General features: G+C 43.0%; 1 protein-coding gene across 1 annotated transcript in view; it reads left to right on the forward strand.

Annotated features, from left to right (window-relative positions):
• The window catches only part of MEGF11 (multiple EGF like domains 11), a 255,687-nt gene that overhangs the window by 209,887 nt on the left and 26,645 nt on the right, over positions 1-19,155 (forward strand). Inside the window, exons 16-20 of the mRNA XM_017737045.1 lie at positions 7,759-7,905; positions 10,467-10,601; positions 13,859-13,987; positions 16,838-16,966; positions 17,705-17,833. Coding sequence (XP_017592534.1) covers positions 7,759-7,905; positions 10,467-10,601; positions 13,859-13,987; positions 16,838-16,966; positions 17,705-17,833 — 669 coding nt within the window. The remainder of the gene's footprint in view (positions 1-7,758; positions 7,906-10,466; positions 10,602-13,858; positions 13,988-16,837; positions 16,967-17,704; positions 17,834-19,155) is intronic.

Genomic DNA, 19,155 nt, shown 5'->3' on the forward strand with positions numbered 1-19,155 from the left:
CCTGCTGATATAGGGCTAATTTTCAAAAATATGAATTATGAAGTTGTATCAAAGATTTCATTGATATCCTGACATTAATTATATCTGTATCTTCCTTGGCAGGTATGGGGGGGCTGCTGATTTTCATCTGAGTGTGGTGTAGTTGTGTTTGTCCTGTGCCAGATTTTGTATATATTTCACCTTTTGTGAAATCAGTTGGATTTTTGCTACTCCTTCAGTGGGAGTTGGATCAGACCCTCAGACTATAATTAGCAGCTGCAGTAAGGCTACTGCTAAACTTCAGCATGTACGCAAATCATTGCAGTAATAGACCTATAAACACAGAAGATACACAAGTTTGTTTATCTTTGTATTTGTTTGGGGGTTTAATTTTGCTTAATAAAGGACAGTTTTTAAATTTCTGAGAGAAGATGGAGCTTGGATGGCATCCTGGGTGATGCTAATTGAATGGGCTCTAAAAACATGAGACTTGACGCTAGAGGTACCCAACCCTTTTCCATTTTAATATGGAGATATTCTATATTTAAGCTTGACTGTGTGTACAATAGTCACCTATAAATAAATGTGGGCGAGAAGCGGAGAAAAATTATTTGTGCACATTTCAGCAGACTAAATCCTGGCTGCTGGCATATGCTGGGTGTGAAAGGAGGAGAGGAAAAGAGTGCTCAGCAACCAGCCTGCAAGCTAAAATGGGGGTGGGGGGCATGTATAAATATGTATTTATATAGTGGGGAGATACTATTTACAAGAGCCTATAGCGACAGGTCAAGGGGGAATGGCTTCTGCTGCCAGAAAGTAGGGTTAGATTGGATATTAGAAAAAATAGAAATATTCTTTATACTCCCTTCCCTGTGAGGGTGGTGAGGCCGTGGCACAGGTTGCCCAGAGAAGCTGTGGCTGCCCCATCCCTGGAAGTGTCCAAGGCCAGGTTGGATGGGGCTTGGAGCAACCTGGGATAGTGGAAGGTGTCCCTGCCCACGGCAGGGGTGGAATGAGATGGGATTTAAGGTCCCTTCCTACTCAAACCACTCCATGGTTCTAGGATTCCATGATATATGTGTTATTGGTGAAAGTGTCTGCAGTGAAAAATGTTGTAAGCATATTCCTTCGCCTTCCACACCAAGGAGAAAAGGTGGAATTTCAACATCATTGACCACAAAAGGCTTTGGTTGTGACCCAGCTCTTGTTCAGCTGTTCTTCACTCATGGTTTAGTTCAGGGGCTTGAACATTTCCACCAGGAAAACAATCCAGGTATTACCAGTTCCTCCTGTTTGCCTGCTCATGGTCTGCTTGGATCTTTCCCAGGTTTCTCATCCCTCCTGGCCTGAAACTTCCCAGCATTTGAGAAATAGGAAAGCTCTGAAGATGAAGCAGGGCTGTGTAGGGCTTGACTCCTTTTAGCACCATTTTCTGCAAGTCTGCCCTGCCTGCTCAGGGCAACTCTTCCCCTGCAATAGTGCACTCTGGAGAATACCCTGGAGCAAAGGGAACCAGATCATCCTTAATTTTAGCAAACATTTTGACTTACTTCATTTCTTGTGAGGTAGGTCTCTTGCATCAAAAGCTTTTATTGCATAAATTCCCTGGGTTGGGTGATTCATACCTGGAGATTTCTCTAGATAATTAAAAATAGGGGTAGGATTAGAGCTCCACAGAGGTGCATTAGGCTCTAAGTGCATTACTTGCAGAAAAACAGTTACATTAATGGGTGCATAAATCGCCCCTGCGCAGATGAGAGAAGGGACAATTTAGAATTTTTCACTGGCTGCAAGGAAGGGCTTATTCTTCATTAGTTAGGACCGGATCATGGGGCTTTCATTTAGACTGATGGGCTGTTACACTCAGGAGTTGCCCCTCCAAATCCACAGGTGAACGATGCTCAGCAAGAGAAGAAAGGGCTCCATGGCTCCAATTTGGAAAAAAAGAAATCAGTGAAAAAAAGTATTTGAGAACACTACAGAAGTTCATAGATAATGTGAGTGTGGCTGCTGTTCTCTCTGCTGAGTAGTTTCACTATATAAAAACAAAAATAGCTTATTTGCAGACTAGATGAGCAGCCATCAATTCTTAACGTTTCCATTTAATTTTATGAGAGATCCCTTTATGTTTTCTTCTATCTGCTGCCCTCCCCACACTGATTTTCTCATTCTTCAGCATTCTTCTTAAATGCTGAGCTATCAGGAATTGTGCCGTGGTGCTTCTGACTGGCTCTGAGTCAAATACTTCAGGGTTTGCCTCAGGTAGGAATAAATATAAAGATGCAAAAAGTGATAGAAAAGCATCAAGAATTCTTTGTGAACTCTTGTTTGTGCTCTGTGATAGCCCTTCTGAGCAGCTGATCCACAGCTTGAGCAGTTCTTTCTTCTGTTCTTAGTGAATTGTCTTTTACCTTTTAGAGACTGAAGCAGCAAAAGAGTCTCTGCTTAGGAAAGCACATGGACCTAATCTCCAATACAATTGAAATAGAATTTATAGGGACAAGAGAAGTGAAGAGACTAGGGTTAAAGAAAACATGAATGTGTGATTATAGAAATCATTATCAGAAATAAATGTACAAATTAGGAGGTCAAGGCAGGATTCAGGGTGACCTTGGTGACCTCTGGCTCTGCCCCTGGGACAGCCACCTGGGCTGGGTGGGAGTTGGGATGCTGCCAATGGGATCACTGCAGGTGGGACAGTCCTGTGGGACAGAGACCAGAGGGAGGGTGTCCATGAGGGAGCAGCCCATTCCAGCGATCACATCCAGTGAGACATTCCCAGACCTGTTTCCAGTACCTTCAACTGCCTGCTGGCCTTCCTCACACCCACCCACCCAAACCAGCCTTGCAGCATCACCTGGAGGGTATTTGCTCGGTTGTGGGGCACCCTGTCAGCAGATACAAACCACCACTAAGGATTTATCCTGCCAGAGACACAAGCCACCAGCATTCCACATCAAAGCCGAGCGTGACTCACCGAACCTCAGGCCTCCATGGCATTGCCTGCATAAATCCAGTGCCTATTTTTGCATAAAAAGCAGTTCTTTCCAAAGCTATTCAAATGCCAGAAATAAGAGATTATTATGACTTCACGTCATGTTGAAAGACAGGTGGAGGAGAGCACAATGTTTGTGTTGGATTCAAATGTCTGCTGAAATCATTCCTGTCATTCCTAATTGATGTTGCATCTGTCTTTAGACTGGGACTATTGAGGGGGAAAAAAAAAGCTGAAGATCTTATTCAGAGAAATAATTACAGTTATACACTGGTAGATGTAAAATTAAAGTACATGGGGGGGAAGGGAACTACATCCTATAATTTATCAAATTCCTATGTCCCTGAAAAATAATTAGATGCTGGGCAGCATGCAGGCACTGCTGCAGAGGCTACTGTCAGGGGGATTGCAGTGGTCAAAACTAGGCCGCTGGTTCTCATTTATTCCATCCATTTTTGCACTTCTATTGTGTTTGGAGTATTAGTTTCCAACTATCCAGAGACACAGCAGAGAAACAATGGCAGCTTTATTAGGAGCCAGAGATGTAATCCCCAAGCATAAGTGCAATTGCAGAAGCTGGAGAGGGGAAAAAAGGGAATTCTACTTCTGTCTGGCTTTTAGGAATTTCACCCTCCAAAGTCCTTCAGCGTGATAGTTACAGGCAGCACTAAATCTGCATTACTTTGACAAACTTTCTTGAAGCCAGTGAAGATTATTAATGGAAGCAGCCTGGGAAGGAGCTCTTCAATAGATGCCTCCCATCCCAGTTGTATGGCTTGGGGGGTTTTTTCCTCTACTTTTTCTTGCTCCTTTTCCTGATGCTTTTGTGGATGTTGGATTAATCCATCACAGTTTGATTTGTAAATTTGAATACAAAGAACTGACTTCATCTGGCAAAACTTGAAGCTGCTCTATGTAAGCCAGACACAGGTTTCTATCAACAGGTTCCCACTGACAGAGGGCAGGGTTAGATGGGATATTAGGAAGACATTTTTGGCTGTGAGGGTGGGGAGGCCCTGGCACAGGGTGCCCAGAGAAGCTGGGGCTGCCCTATCTGTGAAAGTGTCCAAGGCCAGGTTGGACAGGGCTTGGAGCAGCTTGGGATAGTGGAAGGTGTCCCTGCCCATGGCAGGGGTTGCAACAAGATGGGCTTTAAGGTCCCTTCCCATCCAAGCCATTCCGGGATTCTGTGATTCTCTTCCTCCTCTACTTCTCTCCCTGCTGCTTTCCTTTATCAAGATTATCTGCAGTTCCATGTTGGAAGATCCCTGCCCAACCCAATGGCTTCACCCTTGGGAAGTCTGGGCTGAGTTTCCCCAGATATTCCCCATGTCCCAGGCAGCAGCTGCTTAGCCACTTGGTCCTGGAGGGGCCCATGAGGAGCATGAATTTTGAGTAGCTCTCCTGTGTGGTTGTCCCTTAGAACAGTGCAGTTGTGACTGCTCTGGTGGGCTGAGTTCAGCCCAGTTTGTGTTTTCCATAGCAATTCAGGCCCTTAGGGCTGGTTTTCCTCCCCAGTGTGTGTGCAAAGGAGGTTGGTGTGGGGAAAAGGGAGTGAAGCCGTTCCTGGGACTGTCAACTAAATGCCATGTACAGAGCAGTCCAAAGGGAATCCCACTGGAGAGCAGCCAGTGTTTGCAGAAATCCAATACCCCAAACCCGTGCTGCGCAATGGAGGTTTTGTGGCTGCTGTTTCACAGACTGAATTAAAGCCACAGTGGGCTCTGCATTTACCTGGGCTCTGCTTTACTGCAAGAGAGTGCAAATCTTTTGCCCACGTCCAGTAGATAACTACAATTTTATATAAGCTATGTGGATTTCGTTTACAATTCACCCCCAGAATATTGTTTAAAAAGGTCTTGGAAGTGTAATTTTATACCAGTGTCTGCAATTGTGAACCACAGCCTCGGGCTGGCAGATAATTCCCTGGTATCCGGGCAATAGAGTTTATGTATAGAACTGCTTCCTGCAGCTTCAAGGACTACTGATAGTTGTCTTTCTAATTTCTACACCATGCATGGGAAACCAGGACTTTGTTCATAAATTAAGAATCTGTGGTTGTAACACAAGGTAATACAGGGGTGTGTCAACTTCAGCAATTTTTGTAGTTCTGGAAATTGAAAACTAATTGCTTATCAGAAAGGTTCATCAGCAAGTTCCTAAATAAATATTAAAGTTTTACATTACAGAATCTTTCTGCTTTACTGTCTCGGACTGTAAAGTAGCTGGGAGGGATGGACTCCCCCTTCACACACCGTCAAGTTAGGGAATTGTAAATTTAAGGTGCTTTTTCCAGCACAGTTCCATAAGACTTGCATGTCCAGATGCAATTTTGACTTCTCATTTATATTTGAAATTCAATGTGTGTAGGAGCCTTCAAAAATGAAGTCTTCCATGAGAATTAACTTAGAGTAATAAGAAGTAGTAAAACCTGATTGCAGCACCATCTCGGTTGTCTTGTGGAAATGTATAAATAAATAAGGGCTGTAATGGGTGACAGTGGCTTCTGGAAAGTTTCCTTTTCTGCCTTTATATTTTGCTACAACAATCAGCTCCACAATGACTCATTGCCTTCGTTAGGAGAGGGAAGACATCCCTCATTACTCATTACCAAAGGAAGGACTTCGCTGCTGCAAGGAACAGCCCTGGCATTCTAATTCAGATACCTTCTACCGGAAAAGGAGTCAGTGTCATTCTTACCCAAACTTTGTCAAAAGAGACAAGAAACAATGCTGTTTAATTGTCCCCGTTTGTAAATAGCCCATCCACAATGACAGAATTGTGATTTGAATGCTGCAATCGGGAGGAAAAATGCATATTTTTCTGTATTTGTGTCTGAATTTCAGTTCAGGGAGCTCACACAGAGACTCAAAGCTATAAATGATCATATCTGTGTATTTATAAATACAAACCACATTTATTTACTTACAATTTATTGCCTGGCTTTTTAATTACAGAGCACTGCAGATATATTACATAAATGCACACACAAAGCACTTGTTGTTTAAGTAATCCAAGAATATATTTGATTTCAAAGGGAGTGGGGAAGACTGTTTAAAATAATTGTTTTTCTTGATTTTACTAATACAAATATTCCTTGTCTCTTTTCACAGTCCCTTTTTCCAGATTTATTTACTTGAATATGAAGGAATTGAGCTTGTATTAAGTTTTTACTGTATTTTAATGTGGTTTTTATTAAGCTGTACAGAATGGTCTGTGCCTCTTTATAAATAAAGCTAAGATCATGTATTACTAGAAATCACATTTCAAACTGTACTTTTGCCAGACTTGGTTAAGATTTTCTAGGAAGGGACATTATAATTGTGTGATTAATCTTCAGAAAAGGGAAATTTTGGCTCTGCAGTATTTCTTACAGTATTAACTTCAGAGATTTATAAAACCAACTTGAAACTGCACTGTAAGTGTGTTTATAATGACTTTTAGCTGATTTAATAATCCTCAAAGTTTGGTGACTGTACAGATCACAGTTCCCCAAATGCAGTGCATTACCTGCAGCATCCAGATGAAGTTATCAGAGTTGGAGGGAATTACTTGGGATTGTGTTTCTCCAGAGTGCTGCATTAATCCAACCCCTGGCTGCGGATGGGGCTCCTGGAGCCCTGGGCTGCTTTGATCCCATTGTGCAGCGGGACATGTGCATGGATGATAAAGAACATCTCAGGGTTGGAAGCCCAGCTGGGATGTGTGGGTATCCCCCAATATCGGGGCGAGGCTCCCGCTGGGGTCACATTTTTAGGAAAATATCCAAACCAGTCTCTGATTCATTTTTCCTGTTGTTGTCAGTGCTCCTGCCAGTGCCACTCCCTGCAGCTGGCACTGCTTAATGCCCCTCTTAGTTCATGATTCTGCAAACCCATCCAAGAAGCCCTTGATCATGCTAATTGCAGGTATTGGTACTGCCTTATCCCAGAGGAGTGAGAGCCTCTCGGACACGGACACAGTGTGCAGGATCAGCAACTTCAATCACATTTGTATGTGACAAGCCATGGCACAAGGTTGTTTTTAAAAGTCATCAGTTTAAACAAAACCAGTCGAAACCATGCCAGAAGCCCCATGTTAAGTTTCCTGGCTGAGTGCTTCTTTTGGTGTTTCCAAGCTTTGCTTTTCATAATAATAAATATCAAACAACCACCCTGGGAACCACTGGGAGCTGGATTGGCAGGTCTCAGTCTCCATTTAATATGCAAATTCTCAGCCTGGGCTCACATATGGCCACTTGCTGGATCAGAACTCCATTCATTCACACAGAGCTGGGGAGCTCTGGGTGGATGTGGGGTATGCGCACAAAACCCTAGAGCACGGTGCTTTAAGCCAGGAAGGGAACAGAACACAAAATAGAGCTGAATTTACTTGTGTTCAAGAATCCAAATACTGAACGTGTTTTTGCAAAATCCTGATTTTTCTTTTTATGGTCTTCCAATTCACAACAGGTAAGTAATCAGGCTTCAATCAACTGCCTATTTCCAGACCAGTTATTTGAGCTGTTTTGTGACTTTAAAGCAATTCCTGACCTTCATCTCTCAGATGACATGCAGAGTTTCTTTAGTGGTGCTGAGGACTGAACAGGTGCCCACTAACACCTACAGAATTCACCTCTCTGCCATTTTCTTAATTTTCACTTTATTAAGCAGATAAAAGAGGAGCTGTTTCCTTCCCAGACTCCCTCGCTGGCTCTGTGAGGCATCAGTCCAGCCAAGCATTTCTTTGATCAATGAGCAGAGTAAAAGTTGTGGGAAGCCTAACGTGTGGCTTTATGTCCTTAGGCATCCACTGTGACAACATCTGCACCCAGGGCCGCTGGGGACCCAACTGCTCCATCTCCTGCAGCTGTGAGAACGGGGGATCCTGCTCCCCAGAGGATGGGACCTGTGACTGTGCACCCGGGTACAGAGGACCCCTGTGCCAGAGAAGTAAGATTTTCCATAGCTGGCAGAAGCAAGGCAGGTAGAAATGCTCCTTTATGACACCAGACAGACAAACCAACAATTTCTGAGCTGCTTTAGCTCATGACTTCCTAAGAGCAAAAGAGCCTAAAAAATGTTCCTTCATCAAGGAGTCAAGGCTCTCCTGCACTGAGTTGTGCCTTGTGTTTCTTCTTCTGATCTTTCACTGCACCTGGAGGTCACAGGTGACCTGAAAGGAGGAGCAACACCTTTACAAACCAAAGCTGGCAGGACAGAGGTTTTCAGTGAAGTCAGACCTATTAAACAGAGTCAGCCACCACTCATCACATAATGACAAGTGGATGAGCTTTGGCATCAAAATAACAAGGCAATGTTTTCTTACATGCCAGAAAAAGAAACATAGCAGCCCAAAATAGCTCCTATTTGATGCTCTGCTGCTACATAATAAAATGTACCAAGCAGATAAAAATCCTCTCATTTACTTTATCTGGAAAGCTGCATTTTCCCCATAGGGACCCTAATTCTCTGATCCAAACTACACCAGCCATCTTCCCATGTAAACAAGAAGTGGATTTGTCTTTCTTTTCTTCCCAGCATTTCTTCTTCCTGTAAGACATTCTGCATGCCCAGTTCATATATCCCCTTTGATTTCACTGGTTACACTTGACACCAGAACACACTCATCTCTAAAAATAATTTGTAGCTGACAGCTTTTATTTAAAGCCATTATAACGATGACCTCCAGCACTGTTGTAGTTAATGGCCTATAAGTATTTCCATTATAAACCCCAATTTCCAGGTGCTTCAGCATATCTGTGTAGCTGTAAAACCTCTCTCCAAGGCTAAAATGTGGTGCTCAGAGCTTCAGGGAGTTGGGGAAGAAAATGTTTTACAAATCTGAAACCTTAAGAGTGCAAGACTTCCAGAAGTTAATAGTTTCTGACCTTTCTGAGATGAAAAAACCCAGCTTAGTTCTATCAGCTGTTGGCACAGAGGCTACAAGAGCAAACCTTGTCCCCCAAGCCCAGGAATCAGGCTGCTCCCTGAGGGTGTTTGCTAAGGATCTCTCCCCATTGGGAGAAATTTTCCTCCCCACTGGGGTGACAGCAGAGGGGTCCTGTGGATGCTTCTGGCATTGCATCTGTGAGCATATGGCCTGGGAATCCAGCTTGCTTCTACCTCTTCTGTGGGATTCAGGCTCAAGAATACCTGGTGAACAGGAGACCTTGCTAAGCTTGTTCTCAAAATCATCCGTATTTTTCTCTTGGAAATTCATTTAGAAACAGAATTTAGCTGTACAAGGCAGAGCTGAGGATGATACTGAGGATGATACTCAGCCAACTTGTTCTGTCCATGTAATCAGGATTACATGAGACACTGGGATGGTTTAGTGCTTTTAAGTCTGCAGAAATGTCCCCAGGAATGATCCCGGTTGTTTTATAGCTACTGCATCATCAACCAACCTGTCAGCTAAGCTCCAGCTGGAAATGTGCAGTCGGGTAAGAGCCTGACACCCTCAGAGAACACACAATCCAAGAAAAAATTCTCATTTGCTGGAAAAACAGAACAGACATGATTTAGTAACCATTGAGCCAGAACTATAGAACAGAGAATCACAGGAGTAAAAATAAAAACACATAAAGTTATTTTTACTGCCACTTACTGCAATTTAACATTTCTTTGTGTTATCTATTGCAATGCATGTTTGGACAGTGGATGCTTTTTCACTCTACATGCTCTTAGAAGCAAAAATGTGCTTTTAGAAGAGATACTAAGCTGTAATCCTGACTCCATACCTGATGTACAAATTTTGTAATAATTTCAATCCAGATTTTAGGCAAAATAAGCACACAGCTCATGACAAGTTTACTCAGCTATCTGGGTTGATTACTGATGCAAATCAGATGATTTTGTGTGGTGTTACATAATTACAATTATTAGATTCTGTTCATCACTTGATGATTGTTGCTCCTGCCATGAAATGGATAAAATGACTGCCCTGGCTGAGCACAAGCATTGCACTAGATAGATTTGAAAATCAGCTTTTTTTTGTTTTGACATAAAATCTTGTTTCCTAATACACCTTCTCTGATTTCTTGGCTCAGTTTCACAATAGAATGGTGTTCTGAGTTTCTTGTTGTACGTGTGTGTGAGTGTTCCTTTTCCTTCCTATCCTAAAAGCTTTGGAATGTGTGTTATTAACCATATCTGCTGTGACGTCTCAAACATCTTAAACTCCTGTTTTGTCAAAGAGTTCAGGTTAGAGAGACTCAAATGAGTGTCCTGAAAGAGAGAAGCTGCTGAGAACTCCGCTGTGGTATTAAACAGTCAAGGACTTCCATGAGGAAGGAAGGTGGGAATGTTTGAACACAGGAGCAGTTTTACCCAGAGCCTGCACTTTATTAGACATGGAACAACCCAACAGGCTTCATCATTTCAGCTGTCCACAAAACTGTGGTTGATAAATTAAGTAATACTGGTTTGGGATTAAGACAGAGAATTCTCAAGCTCTCAATGATGAGAAAACGTTGGAAAACCCATGACAGTTTGGTTTGTTCTGTTTTCAGTTTGCCCCCCTGGGTTTTATGGACACCACTGCAGCCAGCCCTGTCCCCAGTGCGTGCACAGCAATGGCCCCTGTCACCACGTGTCTGGACACTGCGACTGCTTGCCGGGATTCTCCGGCCCTCTCTGCAACCAAGGTACCACCCCCAGTGCCACTTCCCTTCCTGAGTGTCTGTAACTCTGCAGTGAGTCCCATCCCAAGATTCCTGCCTTTTTCCCTTGTTTCAGCAGTTTAGATCCCAAGAAAATCTTTACTCCAGAGGGAAAATGCAAACAGGTACTCAGTCACCCTCTTGTAAATACGATGTGCTCCTGGTTTCATAAATAAACCAGGTCTGCCACACTGGATTGAAATGACTGTGGAATGAGACACTTGCTGTAAATACATCAGCATCCAATGGGTATCCAATCATTTTTCTTGCTGCTCAGCCTGTCCTCACCTGAATGTTGATGGCACCTTCATGTGATCTTTGCAGCAGGATGTGGAGGTACCGGTTATGGTAAAGGCCAGCTCAGGTGCACAATCCCAAACACCCAGTTGTGCCAGAACCTCATTTACACTGTTCAGGACCTGGCTGGGAATAGCTAAAACCATAGACACAAGTGCAGGAGACAGGAAAGTTTGCAGTGAGGCAGAGAAGTGAGTTCATTTTCACAGGTGAGGAGGAAATTCAGCTCCCCCAAACGCCCATCACCTTTGTGTACCTTTGAAAGTTAGTCCACATTTAACTACAGATTTCATTTTCATCCTAAAAATACACACAAAATCATTCAGCCTTCTTCACTCTCAGTTGCTGCATACTGCAGTGGGTATTTTCTACACTTATTTAAAAGAGATGATTCGTAGTGGCCACTGCCCCTGTGAAGTCACCATCCCTGCCAGAATTGAATGACACTTTCAATGACCTGCTTTTCAGTACATTGGGATTGCAGGCAGCACTTAGCCAAAATCATTAAGAAGAGATTAAGTGTAACCATGTTTTCTTTTTCCTGTGCTGTACAGTCAACTAAACATTACACCAATTAATTTATCAAAATGAACATTTTTCAGTGAATTTGTCCATTTTATGTGAAACGTTAGCCAGATTTCAAAGCGTAAGCAAGTCTAATTATCCTCTTAGGAAAACTATTTTATTTTTGCTCAGATGTTCAGCACTTCTGGTTTTACTTTGAAATGTTGATCTATCCAGAAAATTAATTTTAAAATATTCATGTCCTAATTAAAATCAATTTGTGTTGCAGTTTGTCATAATGAGTTAGCATGTAACTTTATTTTGTAGAAAGAAAAATGCTAATTAATGTTTTCCATTAGAAAAACGTGAAATGAAGATTTCACTTTGGAATTTTCATCTCCTTGTGCCATTGGCAGCAGGAACATTCTTCCACCAGCAATATGTGCATGTGAGGAGCTGTGTAACCCCCAAAACTGCACAGGTTGACATGGTTGTGCCAAGGATTCCAAGCTGCAAACAACTAAACAGCTGTTTCATGAATATCTTTCACAATCACAGAGCAAGATGGGTTGATAATAACTTGTTATCACTGCTAGAACACACCTGACATCCCACAGGGACTTTGGGAGTCCCACTTCAGAGCTTTTCAAGCTAATTAACATCACAATCTGTGTTGTACAGTCAGGTTGCTCCTGAAGAAAGCAGCATTAAACCTTGTTTTACAGCTCTCTAAAAATGATTGAGACATTTAAAAAGTGCTTGGATTTGGATCTCACATCTTCACAAGAGTCACTCTGTCAGTCCACAACCAGGTTGTTTAAATTAGGGAGAACAACCATTTTGTCATCCCTCTGTGCTGACATTCCAGAGGGCATCATCCTATTTCCCAGAGACAAGAGGAGCTCCCAGGGGGGGATCCCCTCTGCCTGCTCTGCTTGTGTGCAACAAAGCACCAAAGTGTGACCTGGTTCCTTTGCCAGCAGATCTGCTTGGATCACAAATCTCGCACTGATCCATCAGTATTCCATATTGCAGTCCAAATCAGCTCCTCTTCTAAGGCCACCCTTCGAGAACCACATTTTTTGTACATATGAAACCCAGCCTTCGTCAAGGTGATGTTGCCATCTCCATCTCAAAAATGCCATAAAACAGTGCCTGGAGCTGCTTTATACAGAGCGTTGGAAGGGAATACTGGTGTGGCCTGTCCAAGAGCTGGGCTGACAGATCAGTTTTTGCTCTGCCTGTGATAGGAGGGCTCTGCTTTCCTTCTCTCTTTTGTGTATTTCTTCCATCATGACTGTGTATTGTGTTTAGTGTTATCTCTTTTCACGTAGGAACTGTTCTGTTTAGCACACAGTGTGAAAGCCAAACCCAACTCTATCCACTCCTACAGATAAGTCCACAGTCTACAGAAAGGCAAGCAGAAAACAATGCTCTGCTGTAGTAAGAGCAGAGTATGGCATATTATATAAAAGCCAATGAATCACAGCTCAGTATTTCAATCTGTGGCTGAGTCACAGTCTGGATAGATTGAGGTCACCTGCAGAGAATACTTTTGAGAAAGTGAGAGAGGCTGAAGTGGTAAAAGAGCTGCATAATTCAGGGAAGTGCGTTAATCACTTTTTTGACATTGCTATTATTTACCAGGATACAAGTCCAGTTCCATTTGTTACACTCTTTGCAAAGATGGACTGTATGTTTTATCTTGTTTTGAAAATACATCTGTTTTTGTCAGGGAACACAGCCAATAAGAGCCCAGAAACGAAACATTTCATTCGTTACTGAGCAGAGCTTTCCATCAACTTTAACGTTAAAGATTTCCAATAATTTGGTGGGAGGTTGAAGATCTACATGTCTATTAGTTTTCTGTCACTGTGCTTAGAATGTTAGAAGATGACTCTGGAAAAAAATTTAGAGTTTCTTTTCTTCCAGCTTCAGTTAGGGATAGGTGTTGATTTTGTTAGGGCGCAGCACACCTGTTTAATAGCTCTCAGTCAAACATGTATGTAACATATATATATATAAAAATCCTCAGGAACCAGATCAATTTCTTCCAGCCACGCATTTGTGGGTGCTACTCCTTGAATTCTCCTCAGCTTTCCTGTTCTCTTCCTCTCCCAATGATCCCTTTTCTCTGTTTTGTCTCTCCTCTTTTTATCCTTCCATACTGCCCTTCAATTTTTGCAATCTTATTACTATATTAGCTCCATTTTCCAGCAGAAAAATGGATTTTGATATGACTTTTTCCTATTGTTTTTATGCCTGGGATGCAAGCAAAATGGTCTTGAATACTTTCTGCCTGTTCCTGCTTTCTGGAGGAATTTTGCTTCATCAAAGAAAAATTTTGTAATTAATTTTATCTCTAATTGCTAAATGTTGAGTCCTGTGATTTCCTCCCAGTCCTTTTGAAGAGCCTGCAGTAAACAGCCTTGTGTTTTCAGTGTGTCCTAGTGGGAAATACGGGAAGAACTGTGCCGAGGTCTGTCAGTGCACCGAGAACGGGACCTGCAATCCCATTGATGGATCATGCCAGTGTTTCCCAGGCTGGATAGGGATGGACTGCTCCCAGAGTAAGCAAAGGGGTTTTTTCCACCTCTGCTTTCAAAGATTGTATTTTTGTGTTTGTTTAGTGCTTTCTGAAAGTTAAAGACAGATTCTGGGGAAATCCCTGTTGTATTACAGCCAGTGCCTTACTCTCTTTAGAGCTGATTTCTTTTAATTAATCTAAGTTAGCTTTGGATTGAATTAGTTTCTGCATTTGGAGTTTGCAGAAGCCAGGAAAGGGAGGTCACAAGCTCTTATCAGAAAAGAAAGCTCCATGCTCCCTTTTAATTTCTAGCTGGATTCCTTTTTATTTATTTTTTTGAAATCGTTTTCTTTCAGCTATTACATTTAGACATTATTAACCAGTAAATGTTTCCCTGTACTAAATCCCCAGAATTCAGAAATTAGGCAGCTGAAATACTTCTATTAAATGTAATTTAATTGTAAAAGTCAGTGTGGCCTTGTAGGGATGGAGGATTTCTTTCTGAAAATTGCCCAGGTAGAAGATTGGCATTTGCTGATCCCAAAGTGTCATTTCCTGCGAGCATCCCTTAATTGAAGCTAGATCACAGAGGGAGGCAATATCCGATCATTCAGAAATGTTACTTCATATTCAGGATACAACTAGCATATTAGACAGCATTCCAGAGTAAAATATATTAAACTCCAAGTGATAAAGCAGGAATCGGATAAAAACAGACGGCTGTAATTTTGCTTTTATTGTGTGTCTTCTGCAGGCAGAATATTGCTGTCAGTCAAAAACAGAAAAAAAAGAAAAGAAAAGACAAGACAGAAAGCTGCACATATTCCTCATTATATTTGGCCATGTAATTGAGAAAGGGCTGTTAGTGTCTGTTAACCTTGAAAAAAGACGGTTTTCCTTACAGAGCAAGGCAGGCCAGGTCAGCAGAACCAGTTTAGGAGGCAGGACCTGGCCGTGGCTCTGTGTTTTGGATGAGCAGAGGGGACGTGGCTGTTTGCTCAGTTACTCCTTGCACACAAAGTGAACCTCTCCCAAGGCGACCCCGTCCCACTCCAGGCTCCTGTGGGCACCTGGCCTCCCCTCCCGGGCTATTTCCATCCCTGGCTCCGGTTAACCTGGAATGACCCCAAGCCAGAGCTGCACAGGAGATAATTTTAGCTCTGACTCCAGACCAGTTCTGGATTCGCTAACAGCCCCTGCAGCTCTGCCTTAGACAGGCATTGGAAAAGTATTTCTAGTTGCTTATAGCACAAACACTTCAGGCCAAATCCTGCACAGCTTTACATTGTGTGAGTCCAGTGACCTTTTGTTTGATTTATGTCATGGCAGAGTTTCTTTGGCCGTTCATTCTGGCTTTAGAGGTGTCTGTCAAATGCCAGAAACTTCCATTTATCATCCATGAAGCCATTGGCATCCATGGAAATAGGCCTGGTATCTGTACTTTTAGGTTTCCTGGGAACTGTGCCTTATTAATTCATGTCTTTAGCAGGAAGCAATGGAAAGTGCTTTTTAAAGCAAAAATATAGTTGTTATATTGAAGGGCTATCATAATTTCAGATCTTTTAGTCTGGCACTAATAACTGTAACTTACTGCATTCCTTTGTGGAGGGAGGCTTAAAATAACTTTTTAAAATGTATTAATATTGTACTTGTTGAAATATAAAATAGACCCAGAGATTTTAATTTAATATTAGCCCCAACAACAAAAGCAATCTGAATTTGTGGATGGGAATTCATACTGGAAGAAGTTTTCTTTACATTTTTACATGATTGGAGTAGCACTCTGTGCTTCAAATGAATGTGGTAATTTTAGTGGTTGATTGCATAGCAAAGTAAACCTGAATAGCTGGGCGTTATTATGCAAGAATTCCAGAATGTCAAAAAGAAAATTAAATTACCTCCATATATTGCAACCCTGCCTAAACTGGCTTCACATATAATGCCAGAGAGGCAGGGAGAGTGGCCAGAGAACAGAGTGGGGTCGTATCAAGGGTCACTGGTTCTCAGTGCAGCAAAGACCTGATCCTGCTTCCTGCCCTACAGAGGGGATCATGGAATCACAGAATCCTGGGATGGTTTGGGTGGGAAGGTACCTTAAAGACCATCCAGCCCCACCCCCTGCCATGAGCAGGGACCCCTTCCACTACTCCAGGCTGCTCCAAGCCCTGGCCAACCTGGCCTTGGACAATTCCAGGGATCCAGGGGCAGCCACAGCTGCTCTGGGCACCCTGTGCCAGGGCCTCACACCCTCACAGGGAGGAATTTCTTCCCAATGTCCCATCTAACCCTTCCCACAGCGGGAAGCCATTCCCCTCTGTCCTGTCCCTCCATCCCTTGTCACAAGTCCCTCTCCAGCTCTCCTGGAGCCCCTTTAGGCCCTGGAAGGGGCTCTAAGGTCTCCCTGGAGCCTTCTCTTCTCCAGGTGAGCACCCCCAGCTCTCCCAGTCAGGTTCCAGAGCCAAGGGGCTCCAGCCCCGGGAGCATCTCTGTGGCTTCCTCTGGACTCACTCCAGCAGCTACAAATCCTTCTGATGTTGTTCCCCAGGGCTGGAGGCAGCTCTGCAGGTGGGGTGTCACCTGAGTGAGGCAGAGGGGCAGAATCCCTCCATCGACCTGCTGGGAGAAATCCCTGTGCCAGGGCTTGACAGCATGGGAGAGGTTACAGGGTGGCACCAGGGTTTGCAGAGCAATTGGTGGTTTGGAAGGACCGGCCACTGTCCAGGAAGGACTGGTCACTGTCGGTGAAGGACCTGTCACTGTCTAGGAATCAGCAGTGCGAGGTTCTGCTGGTGTCTCACAGGTTCTCCCTTTATTGTTGCTCCTCCACAGCATTAAAACAGTATCATGGGTTTTTTTTTTATTGTCAGCTGAAAAATGTGTTCTATTTTCATAGCTTGTCCCACTGGGTTTTGGGGCCCTGATTGCTTTCATTCGTGCAACTGCCACAACGGAGCACTGTGCAGCCCCTACGATGGAGAATGTAGATGTACCCATGGTTGGACGGGGCTCTACTGCACTCAGCGTAAGCCTTTCAGAGACAGGGAATCTGTCAAAGTATGTGCTGCTACCTCGTGTCTCTTTCAAGTATTGCAGTTTTCCCTGGAAAACCACATGCTCTTTCCTCCTGATAACCTCACATCACCCCAAAGAAAAGTCCTGAAGCTTTCCAAGGTTTTTTATGCCTTTGGCGCTCGGTAAAGGAGGGGTAGTCCTGAAGCTTTCCAAGTTTTTTTATGCCTTTGGCGCTCGGTAAAGGAGGGGGAAATAATTTAGGTTATTGATTCATTGTTAGAATTTGCACAGTCAGTGTCCCTGCTCGTTAATGCCCCAGTATTTGTGGTCTGATTTAGGAAAATGTTAGAGGTTTGTCACCTTAGTGCCAAATTACCAGTATGAAAGAGGAGATCTGGTGAGCCTTTTAAGAAGGTTCTTTCGCTTGCAAGTAATTGATTGATCCTTGATCTTCCAGAGAGTTTCTGTTTAGCATCTTCTTTCACTTCCGGAAAATGTGGTTTGTATAGATGGGTCAAGTTTTCATTCTTCTGAAACACTTAAGAGGCAATTCTGTAAAGATGAGAAACATTACTTCAAGAAAATTGGCTGTCACTATCTCTGCATTTAGACCATCAAATAAATGTCATGAAACATACAGAGGCTGAAAATCCATAGATTTGTAAACCCACATACTTCGTGCTGATAACACATCTGAGTTTGGGTTTCAACTTATTTCTTACTCTTTCCTTGTTCTAATTGCTGAAAGGTTGCCCAGCTGCTTTTTATGGAAAGAACTGTGCCAATGTGTGCCAGTGTCAGAACGGAGCTGACTGTGACCACATCACTGGGCAGTGCACATGCAGGACGGGATTTACAGGCAAACAGTGTGAGCAGAGTAAGTACCAGTGACCTCAGTTCTCTCTTTCTCCAGAAAGGGGGGTGTATTTCAGAATTCTTGCACAAACAGGCTCTTAGATGAGGTGTTGATGTCAGGAGGACGGTGACTCCAGGCACCTTATATAATCCATAGGGAAGAGAGGATGCCTCTGGAAAACTGGATGGTCTGAGCATAAAGAAATTCAGTGAATCCCTGCAAACTGGGCCTTTCATTCCCAGACTAAATTTAGGTGACAGAAGGCAAATCACTGCAGTCAGTGCTGATTGGATAAGGCCTTCCCAAACAATTTGTACCTAATTAATACAAAAGCAGCCCTAAAGCTGCCTCAGGCCTTGTTAATGCTGTTGAGAGCAACAGCTCCAGGTTTCCCAATGCATGAAGACAGCCAGAAGGGTTAAAAGAAATAAGTCATTTCTGCTCTCTGCCTTCCAAGGAATACTGGGGATATGGGGCTTTCCCACAGAAGTTATGATGTAGACATGGGCCAAATAAAGATTCATCTTTACAATGAAAGCAGATCAAGGAAATCAAGGTTGCTTGCCATTTTGGGAAGGGTCTGTGTGTAGCTTGAGCAGTGAGCAAGTGTTTCTCAATGAACTTCAGTTACCTTGCAAGGGTTCTGGAATTTCTTGCTGGAATTGTTGTCCATATCCCACCGGAATATTTAGCAGGCTGTGCCAAATACCTTCTTTAAAGAACATGGAATGAGGGTCATGGAAACTGGATGTGCTGCAGCTGAACAATTACTTGTTTGTCCAGTGCAGTAATTCACAAGGAAAATTCTCACACACTTTCTGGGATTCTAAACACAGGTGATATTCATCTCACCTTCCCAAGGCATGAAGTCCACAGGGTTCCCTTCCTTTTTTTTGGCAGTAAGGTAGTTCAGTAATATTCCTGCTAGATTTGCAAGGGAAGGCTTTTTAACTGTAGCTTGCTATGTGGCTCTTTATGGAAGTATTTGTGCATGTAACTCAGTTCATAAATATGTTTTTGCACACACTTGGATTTAGCAAAGTGAGTATCTCAGGGCCAAATTTCTGTGCTCTGGGGGGTATTGCACACAGCACCACTGTAACTCTGTAAGTGGCAAAATTTCTGAAATTTGGGGACACCCTTTACTGCAGCCACAATCAAAATACGAAACTAAAGAGTTCCACGAAGAACTGCACAATAGCAGATTTTATATGAGGACCTGCTTTATAATTTGACCTCTGTACAAAGCCTGAGGCTTTCTTTTCTATCCAAACTACAAATGGATTTATTTACTTGTTCTTCTACTGTTTAATCTAAAAGAATCTCTTCATTAAGATTCCTTC

The sequence above is a fragment of the Corvus brachyrhynchos genome, unplaced genomic scaffold (assembly GCF_000691975.1).
Source record: "Corvus brachyrhynchos isolate BGI_N302 unplaced genomic scaffold, ASM69197v1 scaffold200, whole genome shotgun sequence".
Classification (NCBI taxonomy): Eukaryota; Metazoa; Chordata; class Aves; order Passeriformes; family Corvidae; genus Corvus; species Corvus brachyrhynchos.